This window comes from Hyperolius riggenbachi, chromosome 1 (assembly GCF_040937935.1).
Source record: "Hyperolius riggenbachi isolate aHypRig1 chromosome 1, aHypRig1.pri, whole genome shotgun sequence".
In the NCBI taxonomy this organism is placed as follows: Eukaryota; Metazoa; Chordata; class Amphibia; order Anura; family Hyperoliidae; genus Hyperolius; species Hyperolius riggenbachi.
The window spans coordinates 338,069,037-338,086,752 of NC_090646.1; the positions used below are offsets into that span (position 1 = coordinate 338,069,037).

Genomic DNA, 17,716 nt, shown 5'->3' on the forward strand with positions numbered 1-17,716 from the left:
AAGGATTTTCCGGGAATTTATCCAATACTCTACTACAAAGTAGGAAGATGGTCACTAGAAAGATCTACTTGAAAGCATGGAGAACCTATCTTCATTGGTGCGATGAAAACAAGATGGATTCAAAACAGGAATATACTCCATTAGAGTTTTTACAGGCAGGACTGGAAAAAGGACTCAGTATCAGTACATTAAAGGTGCAGACAGCGGCCTTAAGTGTCTTTCTACAAAGGAGATTGGCAGAAAATGAATTTTTTGTTAGATTTTTTAGAGCCATGTCTAGAATAAAGCCCGTATTTAAATCACATGTGCCTCCTTGGGACCTGAACTTAGTACTTCAGGCTCTCATGAACCCACCTTTTGAGCCTATACAGGAGATTGCTGAAAAGTTGTTAACCCTAAAAACTGCTTTTTTACTTGCAATTGCAACAGCTAGGAGAGTGGGAGAGATCCAAGCTTTTTCTATAGCAGAACCATACTGTATTATATCAGAAGATAAGATCACACTGAAATTAGATTCTGCTTTCTTACCTAAGGTTTGTACAGGTTTTCATAGGTCGCAGGAAATTTTCCTCCCTTCTTTCTGTCAGGACCCTTCTAATGAGAAGGAGAAACCTTTTCATTGTCTTGATGTCAGGAGATGTGTAATTCAGTACCTGGAAACAACGAAATCATGGAGAAAGACACAAGCAATGCTGGTATTATTTTCTGGTATTAATAGGGGAAAGCAAGCGTCCAAGGCATCCATCGCCAGATGGATAAAGCAGACAATTACTATGGCCTATCAGCTTCAGGGAAAGGAAGTACCACAGTTAATCAAGGCACATTCTACACGTGCTGTGTCTACCTCCTGGGCAGAGAAAGCAGGAGTTTCTATAGAACAGATCTGTAGGGCCGCAACATGGTCAAATAATAATACATTCGTAAAACATTATAAACTGAACTTTGACTCCAGTAGAGATTTAATCTTCGGAAGAAGAGTCTTGCAGGCAGCTGTCCCACCCTAGGATATATGTGTTACATATGTGTAATCTTGGTAGTCTCATATGGGTGCTGTCCTGGAGACGACCCTGGGAAAGACACATGTTACTTACCGGTAACGTCTTTTCCGGGAGTCGGAAGGACAGCACCCGGACTACCCACCCTGATTGGTATATGTACATATATATTAAAATAAAATTTGAGTTTTTGAGCATTAATTTGTGTTCATCTTTATTGTTACTGAATGTGAGTTCGAGTTGGGGATATATATATATATATATATATGTATGCTGCTGCAGGGTATGCTAATTTTTAACCTTCTCCTGTCCAATAGTATCTGGAGGGAATTTATCTCATATGGGTGCTGTCCTTCCGACTCCCGGAAAAGACGTTACCGGTAAGTAACATGTGTCTTTCTGCTCTCCTTGTGTATGCCAAGATACTCTAAGTAAATCACTCCCACCATGTCCTCCTGCCTGTCAGTTATCCAGAACTTTTCTGTGATGAGATAAGTGCCGATTCTCACTGCTTATGGTTATCCTCTTCTTCTTTTGTTCAGTCCTGAAGAAACGCATGGTGAAGTTGGTTGTGAACTTTCTGTTTTACTACCGAGCGGATGAAGAGGAGGTAGGAGACTACTACATCCATCTTGTTTCTTCTGTACAGCAACCACTGAAATTAAAACTGAACTAAAAACATTCATGCTATGTTTACAGTGGGACGTTGCAATGTTTTCCTGTTTTAACATAACACAATGCAATGGAACAAAAAAGTCATACCACAAGTTACAGCTGCATTGCATCGCATACAGTGAGGTACAATGACGCATACAGACAGTGAAAATAATGCTTCCCTGTACCTGTGCGTTTAGCAGTCACTCACTGCAGTAGTACGTTACCATAGGGGAACATGTTACACCGCAACGCTAACATCGCACTGTGAATGTAGTTTAATTGCAGTGCGTCGTTCCGCGTTGCAATACCTCCATAACGTTGCACCATAACATCCCACTGTGAATGTAGCCTGAAGCCACAACATGCATGAAGTGTGGGGGCTGGTTCACACTGGGTGCTTTCTACATGATTTTGCAAGCGATTCTGATCACTGGCGATCAGCAAAAGTGCTACAGCAATGTCAATTCAATGGAAATGTTCACATTGATGTGACTTAGTAAATCGCAAACCTGGTGCAAGCAGCATTTTGGGAGCAATTGCGCTCCCATGCAAAGTATGTAATCGCTTTCGAAAAATAGTGTGCAGCGTTTTGTGAGAGCTTTCAGCACCAAAGAAAATACAGTTTCAAATAAAAACTACTGTTCATCAATCACAGGCTCAATCACGAACCGCAAAAGGCGCCAAAATCACCTTTTCACTGAATATAAAATTGCTCAATGTGCTGAGAAATCGCTGCAAAATCCTCTGTACAAAAATTAACAAATAGCAATTGTCAGTGTGAACCAGCCCTAATGCTATTGCATAGCTCTACTCAATCAGCTGCTCTGTTTGCATACATTATATTCCAAAACTGATGCTGCATATGGCTCTTTACAATGAGTGATAACTCAGTGGCTACTGGAAATGATAGGATGCTTGTCTGAACAGTTGTCTTGTTCTGTGTAGCCCAAGAAAATTTGCAGCGCTATTTTCTGTTAAGCCGCAGTCTTGCTTACAGCTATGTGGGGACCTGCTGAGTGCATCAAAGGTTTTTTTTCTATGGACTGTTGATAGGCAGTGAAATGCCTTTCAAACTCTCACAACTGCTCACTGCTACCTGATAACTGCTCACTGCCAATGATGGGCTCACGAGTATTTGTGATTTTAAATGAGGCTTAATAGCCTCAGGTGTGCGGCGGGGAAATAAGAGGTTATTTACACATAAGGCCTCTTTTCCACGAACTGTTGACAGGCAGTGAAATGCCTCTCAAAGGGCTCTATTCTCAATCACACATGCGGTAAGAGATTTTTTTACCGCTATGATACCGCATGTGATAAATTCTGCATTTTTTCCACATTCACTAAAAATGTTCCTCATGTTTCCCGCATGCGGGAACAATGCGTAAAAAAATTTGGGAAACATGCGTAATTACATAGTAAACATGCGGAAAAAAAGTTGCATGAAGAAACTTGTCCAAAAAAAAAAAAAAAAAAAAAAAAAAATTAAAGTCCAGCAAAAGCAGCACTCAAGGTTCCAGACTCCATTTAAGTCAATGGGAAGTGAAATATATCACCAAGTACTAGTAGGTGAAGAAAATTCGGTAGTTAAGTCAGAAATAAGGCGCCTCTTTTTTTTGTGAATTTTTGATTTTTTTTTTTTTGGCGGAAACTACCGGCTTTTGCGGACTTTTACTGCATTTTTTTACGCATGTGGGTAATGCGTAAAATTTTATGCATGCGGTAAATTTCATGCGTAAACATTTGTGAATGTCAAGATGGTTTTTTTTCAGTCGGGAATTTACCGCATGCGGAAAATCATTGAGAATAGAGCCCATTCTCTCACAACTGCTGTTAGAGTTTGGGAGGCATTTTGCTGCCTATCAACAGTCCGTAGAAAAGAGGCCTTAAAGTGAACCTCCGGACTAAAATTTTACTCAGCAGCACTGAAAAGGCTTGGTGTTTCTTTAACAGTTTCACAGCATCAAAACTTTTGTTTCTCTTATACAAGCCTCATTTTTAGTTGCACAGAAGAAAACTACCCGGGCATTTTTCCCCTGATGCTGTGCAAAGCATGATGGGATTTCTGATGTTGTTGTTCTCGTTCTGCTGTTTTGGTGCAAATTATTTTTTTATTTTTTTTTTATTTTTTTTTAACATTTTGAATTTGACATTTGAAGCCTAGCGTGTGCAGCTGGGAGGGGTAATCAGGACACAGGCCAGTTGGAACTGTGTCTCCTGCTCCCTGTCACCTCCTTTCAACCAAAAAAGATGGCTGCCCCCATGAATCACAAACATTTGCTTGTTCTTTTAAAACAGGGTGGGTAAGAGATTATATTACCTATCTATTCTAATTAACATAACTAATGTAACTTGATGACAGTATGTTTGTTTAGGCTGAAGTTCCCCTTTAATCAGTCAGCAGCTAATTAATAAACAACAGCTGATGATAGTATCCAAATAGAAGGTGAGGTACACAAAAGTCCCCAATAAGTACAAAATGGCACAGTGCCACCTCCAACTCAATCAGGCAGTCAGTCAGACAGGCATGCAAATAGAAAAAGCAGAGGGCACATTTATTCTGAACTTTGAATGTAAAAGTTCCATAACAAGTTTCCCGTTTTATCACTGGTTGGTGATTTTAGGACTTGGAGATCACCAAAAAATGTTATTTTTCTGAGTTTATTGCAAACTGAATGAAACTTATGAGCCATTCCAAAGTTGCATTTGTTTGGCTAGTTTCTAAGGTGTATGCAGATTACATTAGACTTTGGGGGGAAAATTAGCATCTTATGGGTCTCGACTTCATGTGTATGCTATGGCAGGTTACTAATTGGAAAATTATATACTTACTACCATATGTTCTACACATGGGTGAATGGCAGGTGTGTAGCCTACAGGCATTATCCTATTGAAGAACAAAGTTATAGTACAGTCTTATGCCTGGTACACACCATGCAATTTCCCATCAGATCGACAGGTCAAATTGATGATTTCCAATAGGTTCAATCAGGTTTCCTATTGTTTTTTTTTCGAACACTTATCTAAAAATCAATAGGACACCTGATTGGACCCGTCAATTTGACAGGAAATTGCATGTTGAGTACCAGACACAAAGGCCTATTTTCCACGGACAGTTGAACTCTGTTCTCAGCAAGCAGTTACCAGGCAGCAGGCAGGTGTGAGCGTTTGTGAGGCATTTCGCTGCCTGTCAACTGTCCGTGGAAAAGAGGCCTAAAGGAAATGCGTTGGGATAGAAATGAATCCTGAGCCGTTTGTAAAGGTGCAGCATTTGAGAGCTGTCATCTTTTACAGTTTATTGAGGTTCAAATCTGGAAGTTGTTAAGTGCCAGGACAATTTCAAACAGTTTATCAACCAAAACTGTAAAAGTCAATTTAAGGGCCCTTTTCCACAGGTGGCTGAACTCTGCACTCAGTAAGCATACCCACCCATGCTGGGTGGGAGAAATAACTCTGTAAATTAGATTTTTTTTTTATTTACACACAATTGTCCATTTACAGAGACATTTTTCCCACCCAGCATGGGTATGTGTAAAAATACACCCCAAAACACATTATACTATTTTTCTCCTGAGTACGGCAATACCACATGTGTGGCACTTTTTTGCAGCCTAACTGCGCTAAGGGGCCCAAAGTCCAATGAGCACCTTTAGGCTTTACAGGGGTGCTTACAATTAGGCACCACCCAAAATGCCAGGACAGTAAACACACCCCACAAATGACCCCATTTAGGAAAGTAGACGCTTCAAGGTATTCAGAGAGGGGCATGGTAAGTCCGTGGCAGATTTCATTTTTTTTGTCACAAGTTAGCAGAAATGGAAACTTTTTATTTTTTTTTGTCAGTGTCATTTTCCACTAACTTGTGACAAAAAAAAAAATCTTCTGTGAACTCACCATGCCTCTCAGTGAATACTTTGGGATGTCCTCTTTCCAAAATGTGTTCATTTGGGGGGGGGGGGGGGGGGGGGGGTGTATTTATACTATCCTGGAATTTTAGCACTTCATGAAACATGACAGGTACTCAGAAAAGTCAGAGATGCTTCAAAATGGGAAAATTTACTTTTTGCACCATAGTTTGTAAACGCTATAACTTTTACCCAAACCAATAAATATACACTTATTGGATTTTTTTTTAATCAGACATGTAGCACAATAAATTTGGACAAAAATGTATATAGAAATTTTACTTTATTTGAAAAATGTCAGCACAGACAGTTAAAAAAATCATTTTTTGGCAAAATTCATATCTTTTGATGAATATAATAAAAACTAAAAACCACAGCAGCAATCAAATGGCACCAAAAGAAAGCTGTATTAGTGACAAGAAAAGGAGGTAAAATTCATTTAGGTGGTAGGTTGTATGACCGAGTAATAAACCGTGAAAGCTGCAGTGGTCTGAATGGGAAAAAAAGGCTCTGGTCCTTAAAGCGGATCCGAGATAAAAAACTAACTATAACAAGTAACTTGTCCATATATCTTATCTTTAGATAGTTTACACAGCAAATCTAGCTGCAAACAGCTTTAATAGAATATGATTGATTATTCCTGTGGTACAATGACAGCTCCCATGAGCCCTTGCTACTGTCTGCAAGTGCCTTGGCTCTCTGAAAACCTGTGGGCGTGTCTTCTTTAGTTTTATAGGGAATTAGAGTATTAAGACAAAAGCAAAAAAGTATTTGGCTTAAAGGGAAGGTTCAGGGAGTGGGTAAAAAAAAATAAAAATCCATATCCACTTACCTGGGGCTTCCTCCAGCCCGTGGCAGGCAGGAGGTGCCCTCGCCGCTGCTCCGCAGGCTCCCGGTGGTCTCCGGTGGCCGACCCGGCCAGGCCAGGTGCCAGGTCGGGCTCTTCTGCGCTCCGACTGGCTCTTCTGTGTTCCACGCAGGCGCGCTGACGTCATCTGACGTCCTCCGGGCTGTACTGCGCAGGCGCAGAACTACTGCGCCTGCGCAGTACAGCCCGGAGGACGTCCGATGACGTCAGCCCGCCCCGGTGAGGCGCAGATTGGAGCGCAGAAGAGCCCGACCTGGCAGCCGGGCCTGGTCGGGTCGGCCACCGGAGACAACCGGGAGCCTCCGGAGCGGCGGCGAGGGCACCTCCTGCCTGCCACGGGCTGGAGGAAGCCCACTCTCTGAACCTTCCCTTTTTAAGGAATGCCCTACAAACAATAGGAAAGGAACACCATTATGCAATGAGTAAAAGTTCATCTCGGATCCACTTTTAAGGGGTGAAAAGGCTGTGGTCCTTATGTGGTTAAAGAAATACTGTAGTTTGGTCCGGGGAAAATGAGTTGAACTTATCCGGGGCTTCTAATGGTCCCCCGCAGACGTCCTGTGCCCACGCAGCCACTCCGGTCACACCTCCGGTTCACTTCTGGAATTTCAGACTTTAAAGTCTGAAAACCACTGTGCCTGCGTTGACGTGTCCTAGCTCCCGCTGATGTCACCAGGAGCATACTGCGCAGGCACAGACTGTACTGGGCTGCTCAATACACTCCTGGTGATGTCAGCGGGAACGACATCACCAGGAGTGTATTTACATGTTTTATCACCATGGTGATAACACTAGAAACAGCTCAGAAACGTTAAGACAGGAGATAAGCTTAGTGAATTGAGGCCAATGTTTTGTTCATTGGTTTTAGTTACATAGTTATTTGGGTTGAAAAAAGACATATGTCCATCGAGAAGAACACCATCCTGCTCCCTCATATATCCCTGTTGATCCAGAGGAAGGCGAAAAACCCTAAGGGCTCGTTTCCACCATAGCGAATCCGCATGCGGCGGCGACATGCGGATTCGCTTGGTACATTGAAGTGGCCAGGGCTGTTTCCATATGTGCGGCGTGCGGGTGCGATTTGGCGGCGGGCCAAATCTGCACGACGGGACCCACAATTCGCCTGCGTCGGGAATCAGTGCGAATCGCCGCTAATGTATTTAATAGGAAAAACGCATGCGTTTTTTACCCGCGATTCGCGTGCGATTTCGCACCTTTTTCAATGTTATTTTGCCCTGGCAGTGTCATGGTTAATTCATGCGAAATCGCATGCGAAATCGCGGGTAAAAACGCATGCGGAAACGCATCCGCATGCGTTTTTACAAGCGTCGGGATGCCGGCGAAATCTCGTCGCAACAGTGGAAACGAGCCCACAAGGCATGGTCCAGTTGGCCCCAAAAGGTAAAAAATTCCTTCCCGACTCCAGATGGCAATACTTTCACACTTTGCATCGCAACAGACAAAATAAACACTGCAAATGCAAGTAGTCCTATGGGGCTAGCACACCGAGTGCTATATGGTGCGATGGCTTCCATTGAGATAAAGCAGTGGATACACTTTTGTGTTACATGGTAATGTGGGCATTTACGTTAGCTGTGAGGCATACTTTCATGGTACTATATCAGGCTTTCTCAACCAGGGTTCCCTGGAACCCCAGGGTTCCTTGAGTACTCTGCAGGGGTTCCTTGGCATTTTACCCCATCGTGGGAGAAGTATATAGAGCACATTATAATAGGTGGTACTGTAAGATGAAGCACTAAATTGGGGGGGGTCAGGAGACAGTATGAGTGGCAGTGTAATAGGGGTAGTGAAATAAACAGCCACACATACTTTTAAAGACCATGCTTCCTCCAAAATAATTACAGGGGTTCCTCGAGATCAAAACATTGTTTGCAGGGGTTCCTTGAGATCAAAAAGTTATTTGCAGGGTTCCTCCAGGGTAGAAAGGTTGAGAAAGGCTGTACTATATGCTTAAGTGTACTAAGTGCCTATGCGCCCACATCACATTGCACCGTTAAGGTACGATGCAACTTTTCTGGACCATTTAGGAGCGAGTGAAGAATAATAGCATTGCAACGTACTGTTAATAGTGTGTATGGAGCCTCAGAGCCTACAGTATTGTAGCATCCACACAACATGATAGCACTTCACAGTAGTAGTGATGTTCTTATGCTGGAAACTACCAGTAGTCTGATAGAACTTTCAATCGCCTACATGCCCTTTGCGAAATAACTGGCTGCACAAGTGTTGATGCAAGTGGGCCATGTTAATGGCAATTAGTTATGTTACCCTCTAATTCCTCTAGGATTCAGTGCTCTATGACAATAAATCATGAAAGCTACAAAGTGGGTGAATACTTTACTTTTACATATGAGATTTAGGACATGTCAAAGGCAATAAAAACATTAACATACAATGCATAACACCGTGTAACCTTGCTTTCCTTCAAAAATGAATGCACCTTTGTTTGTGGCATGCAGCTGACATGTTCCAGCTTTCCTTAATGACTTGTGCTTCTGTTTCCTAGCCCATCGGAGCACTACTGTTAGAGCACTGCAGAGTCATAAAAGAGGAAGAGAAAGTGTTTTCCATACGTGAGTATTGCAGATAAGTAGCCATTAAAAATGTGAACTGTTTGTATCCTTAGTTTGTCCTGGATAACTAAACTGAAATTTTGGAGGTAGTTTGAGGCCCCATTCACACGTAAAAGTGCAACCACCGGCGTTTTGCGGGAGTGATTTTTCTGCGATTAACGCAGAAAAATCACTGAACACTGCAACGATTTTTCCGCGATCGCAATTAGCGCTTCTATAGCACTAAACGCGATCACCGGGAAAACGCCTGAAAATGGTTCAGGCTACACGTTTGCGCTTGGTGATTTGCGTTAACCGACGGTGATTAACGCAAATCTCCCAAATGAGAATAGGCCCATAGGGTATTATTGTATTAGCGCTTTAAAAAGCGCTAGCGCTTGAGTGTTTTGCCAAAATCGCTGGCAAAACGCTCTAGTGTGAATGGGCCCTAAAGCCTATCTTGAGGTACAAATCTAGATATACCATCTAACAGTTCAGCTTGTGCAGCTAAAAATCCTGTTTTGATCCCATGACCAGTAGGAGTGGGTTGGGTAAGGCAGCTTTCAGGCTTTGTGGGAATGCCTTCTGCAGATGCCAGTATTGTATCATCCCCAGTATTTATTTCTCTCTTCTACTAACCAGGTAGTTTACAATCTATCTATGGGTGCATACACACATCAGACCATAGTCTTTGGAAAATGAAAGATCACAGACCAATCTTACCACCTTCCATGTAGTATGAGAGCCATACCTTCACAGTCTTTTCTATGGAGCTGAACTCCCCATCAGATAGAAATCTTTGCAAGATGCTGCACACAAAGATGCTGTACAGACACAAAAGATCTGTTCCTACCAAAAATCCATTCCTGCAAATTGCAATGATAGTCTATGAGATCTGCAGATCATCATACACACATGATTTTACTAACATTCATCTGCAGATCTGAAAATCCATCCTGGTAGATCTGATCTGCAGATGAATGTCAGTCAAATCATGTGTGTATGATGATCTGCAGATCTCATAGACTATCATTGCAATTTGCAGGAATGGATTTTTGGCAGGAACAGATCTTTTGCAGATACTGATCTTTTGTGTCTGTACAGCATCTGTGTGTGCAGCATCTTGCAAAGATTTTTTTCTGGTGTCCAGTTCAGCTCCAAAGAAAAGACTGTGAAGGTATGGCTCTCATACTACATGGAAGGGGGTAAAATTGGTCTGTGATCTTTCATTTTCAAAAGACTATAGTCTGATGTGTGTATGCACCTTAAGTAGTGGTTATGTGGAGAAGGGAGTGGTCCACTTTGAAACAAACCAGAGTTATGGTGTGTACACACTTGAAAGATAAATGAAAGATCTCCGACCAATTTTACCCCCTTCCATGTAGTATGAGAGCCACACCTAGGGCTGAGACGCACCAGAAAAGCTCCCCAAACGCTAGAGGTTTCAAAAGCTCTTCCCAATGTAATGCTGTGGAGTTTTTTTTTTTTTACAAAACCTCATTGCTCCAGTGTGCATAGACACATAGGATAACATTAGCAGAAGATTTAAAAACTTAAAACGCTCAGAAAAACTCCTCTGGTGTGCACCAGGCCCTACACAGTCTATTCTATGGAGCTGAACTCCCCATCAGATAAAAATCTTTGCAGGATGCTCTACACAAAGATGCTGTACACATTCAAAAGATCATTATCTGCAAAAGATCTGTTCCTGCAAAATGCATTCATATTCTGAGATCTGCAGATCATCATACACACCTTGTTTAACAGACTTCATCTGCATATCTGACAATCATCTGCAGATCTGAAAATCCATTCTGGTGGATCTGATCTGCAGATGATCTGCAGATGAATGTCTGTTAAACAAGGTGTGTATGAGCATCTGCAGATATCAGACTATGAATGCATTTTGCAGGAATGGATCTTTTGCAGGAACAGATCATTTGCAGATAATGATCTTTTGAATGTGTACAGCATCTTTGTGTAGAGCATCCTGCAAAGATTTTTATCTGATGGGCAGCTCCATAGAATAGACTCTCTCAAATCTATTCTACTACCTATGACGGTTAAAATGTTACCACATATGTCTCTTGTAGTTTTCCTACAACTTTCCCAAGTGTGATCATAATTTTGAAATTGACTGTTTATGTTTTTTTGATGGAGTTTGTTCCTACCTATTTTACATGTGATGTGGATCCAAGCTTTAAGACACTCCAAAATGTATTCTCCAACTCATCACGGTTGAATTGATACCACATGTGCCACATTTAGTAACAAACTGTTGGTGCACTCTCCACAACTATACTGGACGTATGGGATAAAGGGTAAAGTGCGTTAAAAACAAACAAAAGGAAAAAAAGTGACGTGGCTTAACTCAGTGAAGACCAATCCACGTATTAATAGATTTTTATTGCACCGGCAACGTGTTTCGTGGGTGCATACCCACTTCCTCAGGCCAAATAGCAGTGCCTAATAGTGCTTGTAGCCACAAATAAGGTGCCTCAGATAGATAGATCGATCTATCTATATATCTCTCTCTCTCTATCTCTATCGATAGATCTATCGTGTTGTCATGAAGTGGTTAAATACCATCATTTTGATAGTGCACGGTGCTGAGAGCATTTCTCATTTTCTGTGCTGACGTGCTGGTCATCTCTCTACGTGCTGTACTTACTAACTGTGCTGAGAGCTACTGCAGACCGGAAAGCCTCATACTCGCATACAAGGAGTGTCACCTGGGTGACAGTTTGGGACTGAGACTGTAAGACGGGTTTTGTTACAATGCGGGGGGGAGTGCCGATGGCACGGTGGATGACAGAGCAAGCAGGGCAAGAAAAAAAGCAATGCCGGATCGATTGCCAGCACATTGAGTGTTTTGGCAAACTGTACATATATAGATATATGCTAGGTTCTCGGTAGAGGCAAACTCAACTGATCTAATTGGCGAGAACCATCTAGTGTGTGTATGAACCTTAAAGGGTTATCGCTACCTCTGCCGAACACTTTCATTCCAGCACAGGAGACTTGGGCGCAGCAGTGAGTAACTTCTGCGCCGTCAGAAGATGGAGCTGAAGTTACTTATAAAACACTATAATTCGGCCTCCAGCAATTGCTGGAAGGCGAATTATTTCATTCCCCACCATCCATGGTGGCCTGGAGGGGGAATAGTATTTAATACGGCCGGGACTTGTGCAGCAGCAGGATCAGCCATATACCAGCTGTATCCTGCACCCAAGTCTCCCGGCGCCGATTAGGAGAGGATGCATCTCTGCCGCTCCCCTGCTGATGTTACTCTTAATGTGAAGAGTGGAGTTGATGATTATCCTAAAAGACTCGACAGAGAATGAGAGAAATACCCACTTAATGCAACTGAACACATTATAACTACTTTGTTTTCTCAAATGAAAAATAGTTTCTTCTCCGTACTGCTAGTGTAAATGTGCTATGAGAAAGTGTTTCACACCAGAGAGTGCAGGCCGAATAATATCTTTATTGTTGCTCTATGCATAGTAGACATGTAGTAAGATAAAAAGTATAGTAAAGCCTCTTAAGGTGGCCATACACTGGCCTGATTCGCCGCCGTTTCGACAGCAGATTCGATCACTGGGATCGCCGAATTTCGATCCTTTTCGTCCGATCGCTCCGTGCGGAAAATTAGCGTCGATCACCCGCGGGTAGGGAGCGCGTCACTAGCGGCGTTCGAGTACCCGACGACCGACGCAATAGAGCCCGCATACATTACCTGCTCCGCCGACACGTCTACGCCCGGTCACCGCTGCTCCGTGTCCGCGCTGGTCTCCGGCATGCTTCAGTTCCTCCGGCCCGGCAGGAAGTTTAAACAGTAGAGGGCACTCTACTGTTTAAACTTCCTGCCGGGCAGGAAGAAGTAAAGCATGCCGGGGCCGGAGACCAGAGCGAAGACGGAGCAGCGGTGACCTGGGGACTGGAGTCACGCCGGCGGAGCAGGTAATGTATGCGGGTGGGGGGAGCGGCGGCAGCACCACCACCACAGATTGTGAATGGTTTCAGGCTGAAATCTGTTCACAATCTGTTTGCAGTAAAGGTAGCCATACGATCCCTCTCTGATCAGATAGGGATCTGTCTGTTGGTCGAATCTGATGGCAAATCGACCAGTGTATGGCTACCTTTACTGTTGGGGACCATTTCTATGACAATTCAGTAACAATTGCTGTACAGTCACATTGCTGGGCTATCTGGCAAGCAGCCTATTCCGTGGAGAGAAAATGGTGAGCAGGAGGTGCCACAGTGCAATGGATCAATTGGAATAGCATACGGATCACTAATGATTTTGTGTGCTTGCATTATATCTTAATAAATGAGGATCTCGGCTAATGAAAATCTAGTGTGTGTACAGTATGTAGATTAAAGCATATTTATAAAGCAGAATGAAGGTGTAATTGGAAAATATGGTTGCTCACATATACTAACATACCTTTGAATACCTTTGCACTTTTGAATCTTTTAATAGTGGCACTTGGAATATGTAATAGTACCATTAAAGAACAGTTTCTGTGCTTGTAAAGTTTTGTTAGAGCAGACCTCTATACAGCAGCACATGGAGGTTCCTGATAGGCTGCTCTGTCTGCAGTGAGTCTGTCAGAAGCTTTGGGCACCAGCAGCGCTGACAGGAAGGCACACTAATAGGAGATGGTACTGTGGGAAGGAACAGAGTTTTAGTACTGCAAATAGTCCTGTAAAATGCAGGTTCTACTGTGACAAAGGCCCAGTTAACACTTGAGTTAAAAAACCGTCCCTTGCTGGATCGGAAGATGGTTTACATTAAGCTGATCATTGTTACTAATTGACATAATGTAATCTGTCAACATATCCATTTCTTCACTGGTCTCGGATCCAGAAAACTGACCATTTTTTGTCTGCTGTTTTAAAGAAGTTGTCAGGCAAAAAAAAAAAGTTTCACTTACCTTCTACCAGCCCCAATCAGCCATCCTGTGCCCTCGTAGTCATTCACTGCTGCTCCAGTCCCCCCGTCGCCAGCGAGTTTCGTTTTTGCCACATTGCAACCATTTTTTCGCATTCCCACTGGTGCAGGAACATTAACACATACATTTTTTTCACGTTAGCGGTGCAATGCGAAACATTTTTCATGTTAGAATGCTAGCACGAAAGTTTTTCCACGTTGCACCGTTAACGCGAAAAAATGTATGTGTTAATGTTCCTGCACCAGTGGGAATGCGAAAAAATGGTCGCAATGCGGCCCGCCGACCCCCAAGGTCGGCAAAAACTAAAATAGCTGGCGGCGGGGGAATGGACCAGCAGTGAGTGACTACGAGGGCACAGGATGGCTGCATGGGGCTGGTAGAAGCCCCATTTTATTTATTTATTTTTTTTATTAAAAAAAAAAAAAAAAAAAAAAAGCATTTTCTTAACTCCGTTCCTACAGACTTCTTTGATGAGACAGAAAAAAAGTATCTCTTTGAATGTAGCAGCCAAGAGGAATGTGAGGAATGGATAAAGACCTTAACCAATGCAAGGTGAGTGAGATGCACTTGTGGAATTACAGACTGTGGCACAGTGTTCAGTAAAGTTACTAGGGACATCTGGAAATTAACAGCCGTTTTCATTTAATCAGTTAAGGAACACACTGTATCTTCTGATTATTTCTCCACATAATCAGCTAGCTCCTTTTTTATTTAAGCATTTGTCATACCTCTTTTACAAGGTTTTCAATCCCTTTGTTGCAATAGTGTATTGTGCTGTTAGCCATCAGTAAATTCAAGAAGTTTTGAGTCGTCCTGATTCAAAACTTCTTGCTTTTGTTGTAGCATTACACTCCTCACCTATGACGTGGGGAGGAGGGGTTTTATGTTAATTCTGCTGAACAAACAATTACTGACATTCTGCAGTTATATGAGAAGCAATGTAGGGAGAACAGACTTTAACCTCACAGATGAAAGTTAAATTACACTGAAACAATACCTTGCATGGCAGATAAAAGCAAATGGCTGTTATTTTCTGGATGACCCTCGTATCAGTCTGAGGCTAATTTTACACATGGTGTGGTGCAATTGTTCTGTAGCATGTGAGCCCGCTGTAGGACAATTGCACCGCATCATTACCGATTTCACACACCATGCGGCAGTCATAGCTAGTTCTATCAGAATAACGCGCACACATGCGTTGCATTTACCGAACAATGTGCGCGTTTTCAGTGGCATCGAAGCACACTTTCAATGTACTGTATGCCTCAGGAGTAGTTCACAGTGCTCAGCTGAGTTGCCGAATAATTCTGCAAGTCAACTTACTGCCCATACAATTCTATGGGGCTGTTCACAATGCTGCGCTGTAACTGATTGTGTTATTCTAACTGGCGGCATGCAGGCTTTATATTAAAGTCTATGTCCAGTCTCCATTGCAGTTCACTGTCATTATAACACATGAGTTATACAACTGACCGCTGTGAACCTAGCATCACCACTGTATAGTCACATTGCACTTCTAACATGCTTGTCAACTTTTTGCCACTGTTGTGTTGCAATCTTATCTCAGCGCAACATGCATGGTTTGAAAGGACCCTAAATATGTCACTGTTGCTTGCCTTTCTGCTGTATATCTTCTATCTGGCATTTTGTATTACTATTATCTGTAGAACCCTTGCTTGTATTATGTAATTATATGTATAATTTATATGTGCTGCTGCCATTGTAAAGCACTACAGAATATGTTGCCACTATATAAATCTATACTAATACCATCTGTAACTGTCCTGCTAACACTATGTGCGCTTCTTTTCTTTAATGCTCCACTACCTACACCATGTATTCACACTTTGCCCCATTCTAATAACATCATTGTTCATCTCTCCCAATCCTTTTTGTGTGTCCAGATTGCCCTCACTGTTTACTTGCCAGCTCCACTCTCAGCCGTTGTCTCCCGGCGCAAGGTCGTCCTCTACTGCGCCTACACGAGTGCTTCTGTCAATCAAATTCACGTAGTCTGAGTGTACTGTTCAGACGCAGTACGCTCCGGACAACGTGGATTTGATTGACAGTGGCATTCGCGCAGGCACAGTATAGGACTGCCTGGCAAGGCGCCGTCGGGTCTGAGAGCCAGTGGCAGAAAGTGAAGCTGGGGCTGGAGGAAGCCCCGGGTAAGCTTGGATGTGTCCTTTAATCACAATAGACCTGTTGAATGAATCTGTTTTCACATGGACCAAATCACACTTATCCATTGTGGTTTTGCTGTGCTGATGAATGGTACACCTCCACATAGGCTAATGGGGTGCAAATCAAAGACCTATTATATTGTGCTGAATGTATATGCAAGTACATCCACATGTGTACCAACCCTCAATATGAGTTTCCTTACCACCCTCCGACCGCAGCCTGAATGAAGCCTGGAACCCACTAGGAGCGCTTTTCTGAGCGCTTTGTAATTTGAAACGCTTGCTAATGTAATGATATGGGTGTGATCCCACTTCAGCGATGCGATTTTATAAAAATCCCCCTATAGAATTGCAGTAGCAAGATTTTTTTTTTTTTTTTTTTTTCCCAAATCACTAGCGCTTTGAAAAGGTTTCTAGTGGGTTTGAGCCCTAACACTGTTTTTTTTTTTTTTTTTTTTTTTAATTTATTTAACGAAAAAGCTTTTTAGATTTTCAAGTATTAGCAAAAATTAATATCGACAGAATACAAATAGTATGATTCCACCCCCAAACAGTCCAGCACCACAAGTACAAACAAACGAGAAACTGGGCTTTCTTGGAATCAGTATTTTCTTATTATTTATTCTTCATTGGTAATGTCTTCAAACTGCGGTAGATACAAAACCAGACCTTCACTTCACATAAAAAAGCCTGCCTGACACGTGTTTCACGGCCAAAAGCCACCTCCTCAGAGGAACACTGTATACAAACATCTGTGGACCTACGATCAATGGTACTGCAATCTGAATTCTATAGAAGGAATGCACTCCGACGATCCCATGTATGTATGGGCTGCAGCGTTTTTGTGAAGTGAAGGTCTGGTTTTGTATCTACTGCAGTTTGAAGACATTACCAATGAAGAATAAACAATAAGAAAATGCTGATTAGCAAAAATTAGCAAGGCGCTAATCATCTATGTAGGTGTGAAGGAACAGCCAACTGAAAGTACCATACAAAGGTGGTTTTCCTGCAGTCTTGCATAATGTGTATTTCATTAATACAGTATTGCTGACGGGGTTCAATGTTTTTCAGCTATGAGTTCATGAGAAGAAGTCTTCTCTTTTATCGGAACGAAATACTAAAGATGACTGGGAAGGTGAGTCGGGTGATAAGGATCAGTCAAAACTCTAAGTAGGATTTTCATGCCATTTACTGTCTTTTTTTGTTTCCTCTAAAAGGATCCATTGGAGCAATATGGGATATCTGCTGAATCTCGGTTCCAGCTAGAGCCTCCAGCCAAATAATACATGTACTTTCTTCACTCCTGTGTGAATAAGGTTCTTTTTAAATGGATGTGTTGTGGGCATGATCAGACTGAGCCAGTCTTCTCTGAACACTGCTCACCAGGGAACTGACCATCTCCTAGATTCCAAGAAACTGCTTCACGGTATCCTGACATTTCTCTGTGCAGGTCTGAGGGTAGCTCATACCAAGCATTTAGTTAAATTAATCTATGAAAGGTGAGGCATGAAATGAAGTAATCTACATACTGTGGTGCCTGCATTGCTACAAGGAGATTAGGAATGATCAACTTCAGCAGT

At 42.4% G+C, this 17,716-nt stretch overlaps 1 protein-coding gene across 1 annotated transcript in view; it reads left to right on the plus strand.

Annotated features, from left to right (window-relative positions):
- The window catches only part of PLEKHJ1 (pleckstrin homology domain containing J1), a 32,455-nt gene extending 15,019 nt beyond the window's left edge, over window positions 1-17,436 (plus strand). Inside the window, exons 2-6 of the mRNA XM_068233966.1 lie at window positions 1,538-1,605; window positions 8,950-9,016; window positions 14,415-14,505; window positions 17,208-17,271; window positions 17,354-17,436. Of these exons, the coding sequence (XP_068090067.1) occupies window positions 1,538-1,605; window positions 8,950-9,016; window positions 14,415-14,505; window positions 17,208-17,271; window positions 17,354-17,419 (356 nt within the window). The 3' untranslated portion in view covers window positions 17,420-17,436. The remainder of the gene's footprint in view (window positions 1-1,537; window positions 1,606-8,949; window positions 9,017-14,414; window positions 14,506-17,207; window positions 17,272-17,353) is intronic.
- The last annotated feature ends 280 nt before the right edge of the window (window positions 17,437-17,716 follow it).